The sequence below is a fragment of the Psittacula echo genome (assembly GCF_963264785.1).
Source record: "Psittacula echo genome assembly, chromosome: 4".
Classification (NCBI taxonomy): domain Eukaryota; kingdom Metazoa; phylum Chordata; class Aves; order Psittaciformes; family Psittacidae; genus Psittacula; species Psittacula echo.
Window position 1 is genome coordinate 3,831,917 of NC_137738.1, and position 10,500 is coordinate 3,842,416.

The window sequence follows — 10,500 nt, forward strand, 5'->3', positions numbered from 1 at the left end:
AGCAAATAGGAAAAATAGAGCAGGCTTGTCACATTATAGCTCATAAGATTGGAAATTTCCTATGAATTAGCACTGTATTTAAAAAAGCTATATGAAGATTGACTTTTTCCATGATGGTCTTGGAATTTCATTCTCATGATCCACTGGTAAGGAAATGGAGTGACCGTGCTGTGATAGAGATATTCCAGTGCCCTCTTCACAGACACCCGCTACCCCAGCACTGAGTAATCCCCGGGGGGAAAATGGAAGTTAAGAAAGCAGAAGCAAAATTTGCTATGATCTAAGGCCACAAGCCTTCATCTGACTGAAGCAAGTCTATTTATGTACATTGTGGAGAAGGTAAAGGAAGTGAAGGGTTTATCTCTTGAGCTGGCAAGCAGAAGGCATCGATAAAACTGTTTCAAAACGAGAGGTTCGTTTAGCTATGTGTGCTTTGGGACACATAGAGCCACTGTGTCTGTGCGGTGTACCTTTGTCAATTCCCAAATATCTGTATTAGAAACCTGTGAGAGAGCAAATCCCAGAATCTTGATTCCCAGATGATTCAGAAAGGTCGCTTGCATAATTACTGGCCTTGATCTATATGCACTGGTTATGTCCAGTGGCTGTAATTTTTGCCTGTAAAGTAATGTAAGGTCTATGCACTTGGGAGCACTTATATTCTTGGAATCAAAGTTGACCCTGCTTATGCTGCTACTTTAAAATAAGTATTAATTGCCAGCCTACATAATGATCTGCAGTCCTGGCTCCACAGCAGTTCCCTAAGAACTCCCTTCCTTTACATTTTGCCTTTAGTCAGGTTGTTATATTTATGGTGTTTCATGATTTGGACAGATTGTTAGGATTCATTTTGCTTTATGGTAAGTTGGGCAGCAAAATCATCTTAATTTTTACAGCAGAGCTGTGTCAACTTCTTGACTTCATTTATAAAATCAATTGATATCATATTTTATTGGAACAGACACACAAATGTATAACCAAATGAAAATTTCATTTTTATTTCTGTTAGCTTCATTTGAGTAAAGCCACCTGTTACTTCTACAACCAGCAAACCGATGAAAAACATGTCTAAATGTAACCATTTCTTGTCCCTTTTTGTGTGACGTGAATCAGAAATGGTAATAAATCCAACAACTTCTGGAGGAAAGAGGTTTTGTTAGTAAAATAGAGAAAACAGCTTTTGGACATGAGTGAATTTTAGTGTTTTAACTTCAGATGTGTACTTAGTTTCAGTAGTTCTACCACTATTTCCTGTTATGGTTTTGGTAGCACATTTTGTTTTGCTTGTACCACTGGAGACAATTTTCTGTCATGTAATACAATGAACTGAGCTGAAGGCAATAGTATTTCTTACAAACTTGCATTTTAATGTCTGCCCACTGCAGACCTCCAGCTCACTTGATGCTTGATTACTGTCCTGTCCGTCAGCCTGGCTGCACAGTCAGTGCCTTGTGTAGACTGGCAGGTAGAAGCGAGCATAGGAAGTTTACTAAGCTCCTTGTAGGTAAATCACAGCAAAAGGAATTAGCAAGAGAGAAATATTAGAAGAGGAAGAGAGATTGTGATGAATTTGTTTGGCGCCTGGAATAAAAAATTGCTAGCAGCATAATGGCATCATGCACTGCTTTGTACATTTGTGTGTTTAGCCAGTTACAGTAGCAGTAATTTAAGAACTATTGTCTTGCTGTTGTATAAACACTTCAGATGTTTGCTTGGCATTGCCAGTTTTGGAGATGCATAAAATGAAGAACTGTGTAGACATTGTGTTTCACATAAAAGCAAAATATTTGCTATAGATAAAGCTGCCTAGTAAGGAAATTATAAACCACATCCCAGAGAGCATACCGTCAAGAAGCCTAGTTTAGAAACATGAATACGTGCCAGGTATCATTATGTATATTTGAAGCGATAAAGAAATCCTGGAAGGTACCTTTATCATTCTGCTGCTGTGCTTGGATAAGTTTTAGTGATGTTTGGATTCAAACGGTGGTTTAGAAGTGCTGCTGCCTCTCGACTGCCTTGCGCATGTCATAATAGTTCTGATCTTTATTCGCTCTCCTGAGCCTTTGCCACTTGGCACTCAGTCATGTTGTGGGCCTGCCTGATTCCAGCTATGCAACCAAAAGTTAGAGTGCTGAGAACTATTTGTCACTTCAGTCATTGTGATATCTTAGATCTGGAGAGAATTAGAATTAGGTTTAGCAGTCATTTTCTCCTAATAGAGGTGTCGTAAAATAACTAGTGTAGAATTAATCTTTTGTTACCCTGTATTTATTCCAAAGCAGGAGACTGGGTTATTCTGCTCTGCCCTGAGTGCTCATGTATCTTTAGCCTGGTGAGGAATGTTGTAGAAGTGCCTGTGGATAAATAGACAACATAGTTTGCCCAGTGGAAATATGTTTTTAATGCATTATATATAGTAAAAATAGCAAAGAGGTTTAAATGTCTTGTGTCTGAATTTACAAGGAAAAAACTATGCCTCGGATGTTGGACTGAGGCCCATCAAAAGGATGGGCTTTCAGCAGATTTCCACACTTTTGTATTCAGCCCTTGTTAAATGCAAGGTGTGGAGATGCAGGAGGAGGGTATAACCACCTGTTAAGGACCTAATGAGCACTCATATGGAATATGACCTAAATACGTACCTGCTATTGGAATTAATGTAACAATTTTTTAATTTAAGGTCCTTTTGTTAATTAGTACTAATCATGTTGAATTAAACAGCTCCTAACAAATGGAATTTAGAAAGAAGATAATTACATAAAAAAGAAGGGTTGTTATCTTTGATTTTGTTCTGTTATAAACAATCAGCAAATCCTAGAGTCTGAGGAGATGGTAAATATCTTCTACACAGGAGATGAATTATTAGGGATTCCATGAAGCAAACTCTTCCATGAAGCTGGCTCTGCCTGTGTAGTCACAGGAGGACAAATTCTCTTGTCTGGCACCCAAAAAGGATTGTTGTAGGTGTACAGTATTTTCAAAATAAGTTTTCATTGAGTCAAAACAAGTTGCAACAGGAACATAGAAATACAAAGGCACGGTACATACGTGTATGCATGCTCCACGCAGAAATGCTTTGTGCTCAAAAAGTGATTAATTGGGTGGCGTTGATAAAGCTCTTTTATAATTCTATTATGGCTGTGCTGTTGAAATAATTTATATAACAAGATTTTATTGCACAATGTCAGTATAATAATACTAGTCTGGGAGGAATAGGTCAAAGACCTCAAGGAGCCTGAGGCTGTCCTTTACTCTGACCTACGCCCTTCTTAGTTCATGTTGTCACCTAATTTAATTGGAAGAGGGGAGAACGTTGCTATTCTAGCCAATTTATTAAGATCATCAGCCAATTTATTAAAAATCAGACTGGATTTTTTTTCTGTCAGGATTCTGTGGATTGAAGAAACATGAAGATACCTTGCAGCAGTTCTTTTAGGGTGCAAAAGGAAAGAAATGCAGGATACAAATGATGCAAATCATAGAATGCTTTGTGTTCATCTAGTTCCAATCCCTCTGCCATGGGCAAGGACACCTTCCATTAGCTCACATTGCTCAAAGCCCTGCCCAGCCTGGCCTTGGACACTGCCAGGGATGGGGCAGTCACAGTTCCTCTGGACAATCTGTTCCAATGTCTCACCATTCTCATAGTGAAATCCTAGAGCTGCAACTCCTCTGAAAGAAATGGACAGTAGTTGGGGTAAATGCCCCAACAGTGACTCTTAGCTGTACCTAACACAGCTTAAAAGGGTGCAATTCAATTCTCACCTCAGTCCTGGTAAATAATAGCGTTTGCAGAATAGTCAAACTCACTGTTAACCTGGTAGACAATCCAAACAACAGAGGACTGCAGAGGAGGAGGGTGTCCTAGCTATAGACCATGCTCCAAAAGACTTGGGAAGCTTATGTAGAACTATTCAGAGATCCTGGCAACTACAGGAGTGCTTGCCGAAGTCAGATCTTTTAGCTTGAAAAGGCTGAGGAAAAGAACACCACATTTTCCTGCATGCCTTGCCTACAGTAGGAGAAAAGGGATGTATTTACCAAATATAGTAGCTATAATGATTTTGAATACAATAAGGTTCTATAATTAGAGGCTAGTATTTTCAGAATTAAACCACACTCCTGGTAGCTACTAAAATATTTTCCAAGAATGAATTAGAATATTGAAATAATGGGTAGTATTTAAGAATAATGTTTGCTCTCGAAGCCAATAGCAGGAAAAAATCCAAGTAAAATAACCTGAGTTTGCCTTCTGATGAGAAGGAACACAATATATGCACCTGATATGGTGAGAGAAAGTAATGACAGCCCTTGTGTCTTTATGAAAAGGTCAAGATTTTGGATCAAGGGCTTTCATTTGCCAGTAAGGACTATGCAGGGACAGAATACACTGTGCTGGTAGTAGACATGTTGCTATACAGCTAAGTCTGTACTTGATGTAGACCATCAGGATTACTTCATCCCCTTCCTTAAATCATCTTGTGATGGAAAAGGCACTTGAAACTCCCACATCTTGAGTTGAAACACATAAAACATGAGTGCAAATAAGGCTAGCATGGATGAATTTGAGATCAGCCTGCTGAAAAACTTGGCACTATTGAACCAAGGATTTTAAGGGGAATCTATTTTGTGAATGACTTAGGAAGATGATTCATCACCACTTGATGAATGTCCTTGTCCCAGACAGAAAAAGCAGAAATCTCACTGGTATGGCATTTTGCGTGCTTTTTTCCTTGCGGACTTTGAATGTTCTGCTCCGAGTTTCCAATGTGACAATTTTAAGAGAAATAGGAGCACCTAGACAACCCTTCTAACTTTATTACACAATGAGCAGTAACTAGAAATCCACAATATGCTTGGTTATACCACCAGTCAAGCAAAAACAATAGCAGAAAGCTGTTCACCTCAAATACGTGTGAAGTGGTGTTGGATGGGAGATCACAGCTACATAATTTAAGATCTTTGCAGATTTTCAGCATAGGAATCTGAAGGCAGAAGTTATTATCAAATGGTCAATGCAGATTTTCTACCGATGACATTTTAAAAACCCAGCACTAAGTTATACTGGAAAAAAAAAAACAAAACCAAAACCAAACAATCAGAATGAAATTTCACAAAAGCATGTGGATTCTGAGTCAAGTATGTTTTAAGCACTGCAAACCCACACCCTAGGGTTTAAACATGTACGGGCTTCTGGAGACCTTGGACCACGGTGTTTTATATCACTAGAAAACACATAAACAACGAGTAATCCAATTCTACCTTCTTTTAGATATTTACCATTTGCAATAGCAAGAGGTTCTTTCCACTGGATAATAAGATGAAGGACAGATAAGTGCTTTACTCTCAGCAGATGTCCTTGAGTGTAGCACCTGAAATTCAATGTACGATATGAAGTATATATAGTAGTTAACTACAGCAAAATGTGTTGTTTTCTGGAGTTCTGAAGTAAAATTTCCATAGAAACCCCTTAACTTGCTGCCTTGAACTTAAAAAATGACCATTTGAGGGAACAAATAGGAAAAAAACAATAGATTCTTACAGTAAGGCACTCAAGGAAGAGTTTAGATGTGTGTCTGTATGAGTATGAAGATTGGCACCCACTCTAAGCTGAAAAGAAAGCAACTCTTTAAACACTATTTAAGATCTGAACCACTGCAAAAGGAATGCAGAGCCATTGTACTCAACACTCATATAAAGGATATCTGTGGACTTTGTACAAACCAGTTTTTCTGTGTTTGAAGGAGCATTTTACGTGGTTCTTCTGAGCTTGGTGTGAGGTCAGTGTGGCACAGACCCACCATGAACCTGGTAAAGCAGGAGAAAGAAGGAACTCCATGTTTCACAGAAAGGAGAAAAAGCATTGATTAAAGCTTGATCTGTGCCGTATGACACAGGCTAGAGAAACCATAGGTCAAGTTAGCTTTCTGCATCTTCAGTGTAATCCAACAGGTACCCAAATTACTGAAATTTTTTAGTAACAGTTCTCTAGAGCTGAAATCGTATCTAGTGGATGTAACAATAATAATTTAAAAGCATCTCAGAGATACTTGAAAGGATCATGTGGCAAGGTGCCTGAAAAAAAATAGGGGTTTATGGGAGTTCTTGTGGTGTAGCACGAATCAAAGTTACTGAGGGTGTGTAAATCTGTGAGTAGGTTTATGTGATAGGGTATGAGAAATTAATCTTTTTCCAAAGTTCATGTTTACATTTGCTTTTTCTCTATGCCTGTATGTACAGGATGCTGAAGTATGAGTGTTTCTGTTAATCTGAAACTTTTCTACAAGGGATAGTATTCCATGTGAAAGAGGTCCTTGTCATCCACTCTGTAGCAGAGTACTGTCTTTTGGAAAATTTTATATTTCTCTTGTGTAATCTGTTGTGACATAATATATCCATGTCATGGTCCTATCTGTGTGGAAATATGTACACTTTGACCTCAGTTCCAGTTGTTTGATAGGTGAAACTTACTCAACCAGTAACTGGTGCTTGTTCTTTTCCTCCTTACTGGTAATCTCTGCAGAGGAAAAAAAAATGTCAGAATTTCCATTTCACAGGAAATCTGAATATTTTAACATATGGTTTTGTCCCAAACTTCAGATGAAAAGTTCTGAAAGAAATTTTGGTTGGAACTCATGGGAAAAAAAATGCTATTAATGGGACACTGTAATGCATCTGCTAGCAGGAGCACAGTGCCTCCTGGAACAAGAAATTCTAGTGATTTATACCATCGTTCTTTCTTCATGGACTGGGTCCTTTGAAAAGACTACATTACCTGTTATGTTTATACTTATATTTAAGTCTCTTGTGATGCACCAGGGCCTTTTTGTGTGTGACTGGATACATTATCTCTGAACTGCTGGACCATACATAAGGAGGTTAATATGAAACTTATTGTTTAGGCTTAGTTCTACAAACCAGAACATCTCAGATGAAGCCAAACTGAAGTAGCTCATTCTTCTCTTTCTTTTCCTAAAGAAAGTTCAGTAGTGGTTCCACAGAAATGCACACAAATGGGTGAAAATGTCATCTTCCTTTGGATTTCATGTGATTTTAATAAACTAATAATTCTAGCAAGTTCTAATAGTGAATAATGTCTTTGCAGCCTGTTCTATTCTTTAATATGTACTCAAAAAGTCTTGTTACTTTTCTACACTAACACTTGCCATTCCCTCCCTGTCTGCAGTGTCCATTAATATTGAAGCAGTTTAACCTCCCTTCTCTTACTTCCCCATCTTTTCTCTTCAGCCTGTTAAATGTGCTGTAGCTGATACAGTCCTATCAAGGGTATTGTGCTTTTGGATCTTTTGTCAGGTTCCTTTTTGGTTTGGGGTGTGGGGAGTTAATTTATTTTTTGTGTGAGTGTGTGTGTGATGAACCATGATTACCCAAATGTGTTTTCCAAAATGTCTTTAATCTCAGATACCTTGGATGTGTGGGAGAGGGGCAGAAATGGAGTTACATATCCTGGGTAAACATGTGGTATTACATCTGCTTCAGTATGGACAAGACCACAAATGATAAGGGCAAACTTAAGCCTGTACTTTAAAGTAGGAAATTAAAAAGTAGACGTTTACAAATTATAAAGTCCTAATGGAATTTTTGCAGTGCATGGAGCATGGCCAAGAGGTTCATCTGCACTATCAGGGAAATAACATCCTCTTCAAAATAGTACATCTGATCAGAACATAGGGAGGTGTTGGATTTAGTTTTGCAGCAAAGGATACAAGCTCTACTGTAGGAATCAGTGAAAAGAAAGGATGCAAATGTAGATAAAGATAGTGTGGGAGGGTGTATGTGGTATCAGAAGCATTTGTTCTGGAATTTGCCTAAGTCAATGCAATGTAATTCAGTAAGTTTGCTTTTAATACAAAACACAGAAATGCTGCAAAAGAGGGGTTTCAGAAAAGAAATAAATGTAGAAAAATGCTTCTGCTTACATCCCATTTAATGATTAAGAATTTTTACAGTTTAGGAAGAGGGAAGTCTTAAGTAACATTTATCAAGTCAGTAAGAAGAACATGTGAATGGAAGAGAGTCTGTAGAGATGCTATCAAAGGGGAAGGAAGAAGCTACTTAAAATAAGCAAGCAGAGGAAATGTAGTTAAATGTTAAGACAGATAATGCAAGTAGAAATAAAAGGATAATAGATCCAGGCATTGACAGTGTGCAAGCGACATTCCTTGAGCTAGCAAAATGACATAGGGCTGACCAGGACATACAGGGGCTACAATTCCATAGGTGTGCTCTAAAAACACAAATACAGGAACAGCATTCAACTGTAAAGACCAGATGACAGGATGGCATACCTTCTTAGCTGGTTTATGCATGCATTTGTGCCAGGATGAACAATCACTTTTGTGGGCATGATTATAAGGGCTGCTTTCTGAACTTTGATTCAATAAATCAAAGCGTAATCCGTAAACACACAGCACAAATCTGTGTATGCTATAAAATGCATGTGCTGGTTGCCCTTTTCCTTTTCTGCACTCAGCTCCTCAGTGCAGAAATGCTTTTACTTTCCATTGCTCTTTTAACCTTTGGACAGCATCTTGTATGTGTTTACAGCTTCTGTACAAAAGCTGACTGCAGCTCTCTGCTAATTAATTTGCCAGGCACAACTTCACAAAGAGAGGGAAGCGTTCTCTTTTGTGATCTTGCAGCGTTTTTAGTTGTGAGGTATGGTTGGTGTTCAGCGATTGCCAAGCTTCTACCCAAATTACAAAACGCGTATCATGGTTGTGAAGATGAGCAGCCTGTGTTTGCTTCAGGAGGTATACCGGCAGAGAGATCAGGAACATAATGAACATAATTGCAGCTATTCCCGCTCTAGATTGTTGGGTTTGGTAGGGTGAGAGGTTCATTTGTTAGGTAGGACAGGAGGCTGCTCTCCTTATATATAAATTTATTAAGGCCAGTAATGTGAATGCAAAACAAAATGGTGGGGTTTTCTTAAGGAGGAGAGAAAGTAAAGATTTGGTGCAGAAAGTAGTAGGCAGAGACCAACAGCAGAATGATGAAGCAGCTTTTAATGTAACTTGCAAATAAAGAGTATCATTGGGACACATAAAATATGTTTAGTACATGGTTGAGTATTTCAGAGCAATAAACTCAAAGGTACAGTTCACACTCTATTTTGGATACTTAGGATCAGCTCATTTTACGGATTTATGAGTCACTTGATTCTTAGTAAAGAAGATAGACTAAGATACAAAATATACAAAGCACATCCTAATTTAGAGAATAATGTTCTAACTTTCAGTCTAAGAAAAGTGTTAGTATTTATTTACGAAGTCTTATGTAAACTACTGCCATCGACAGTGACTCTGCATTGCGTCAAGGTTTCTGTAAGGAGACAGATAAACAGCTTATCTCCTGCACGTATTCTGACTTCACGACTTTTCTGCTCCCTTAACTTGTCTGTCTTTGGGCCTTTGGTACCTCATGTGAAGCTTTCTTCAACACGAGGGAAAAAAAAACCCAACTTTTTAACCCAGAACACCAATTGCATTAGAAAGTCCCAGTTATAAAATGTTGCAGACAGTGGCATAGCCACACTTGTGTTTCTGATTTTTACAGCCATTCAAAGGTTTATTTTCCAGTGCATAATACAGTTTAACTCTGGAGCTTTGCATTGAGTAAAATATGGGTGATCCATCAGGTTGTTCTGACAATGTTGAGTTGCTGATGTTGACCACTTAATTGGTGGGGAGGACACTGAAGAAAGAAGTACTGCTGGGTCTAGAAAGCTGAAGTTTATGGATCTACTGCGTAGTAAACACTTGTAAGAGAAATACGACTTGTTTATGAGACCCAATACTGGACTGAGAGTGGTCACATTATGCTTCTCTGTTAAAACCCTATCTACATACACACACACGTTAAGTGCTAAGTTTACCCTGTTCTAACCATGCATTTTCTCTTTTTTTACTAGGGCGTATTTCAAAACGTTTGTCCCTCAGTTCCAGGAGGCAGCATTTGCTAACGGGAAGCTTTAGGCAGCCTCGGGTACAGAGATGATACTGGACAGATCCTTCAGTGTGCGTGCGCAGCCCACAAGAGGAGCGCCTGGAAGCGGGTTGGACTGTCTTGATGGGTGCTTTCTTGCCTCTGAAATTGTTTTGGTAGCTTCAGGTTTTGTCAGGTTTCTGAAACAAAAGACCTCACTAACATGCTTAAAACTGCATATTTGACATTTGGCCTGGCCCTTTGCCTCTGCCACCACCATTCCTTTATAGATCTACTGGATTAAATTGAAAAGGGCGTGTTTTGATGTGATAACATTTTCTTGTGCCAACAATGTCCTATATGTTATGCCTTGTTTCCTTGTCTTCAGATGGTGTAAATTGGATATTTTTCACCCACAGTAATACAGTGTAGTTTGTATATTTAGTTGCCATTTCCAGTTTATCCTAAGAAAATACAAAACTGCCGTATGTACCAGGAATGCCTAATGGACTGTACAGTGCCATGTTCTGCCTGGGAGTTTTGTGTCTC

The 10,500-nt window shown here is 38.6% G+C and overlaps 1 protein-coding gene across 1 annotated transcript in view; it reads left to right on the forward strand.

Annotated features, from left to right (window-relative positions):
- BABAM2 (BRISC and BRCA1 A complex member 2) overlaps positions 1 to 10,001 on the forward strand; it is a gene marked incomplete at its 3' end in the record, with an annotated part of 158,877 nt that extends 148,876 nt beyond the window's left edge. Inside the window, exon 11 of the mRNA XM_080616680.1 lies at positions 9,938 to 10,001. Coding sequence (XP_080472806.1) covers positions 9,938 to 10,001 — 64 coding nt within the window. The remainder of the gene's footprint in view (positions 1 to 9,937) is intronic.
- Positions 10,002 to 10,500: the final 499 nt, after the last annotated feature.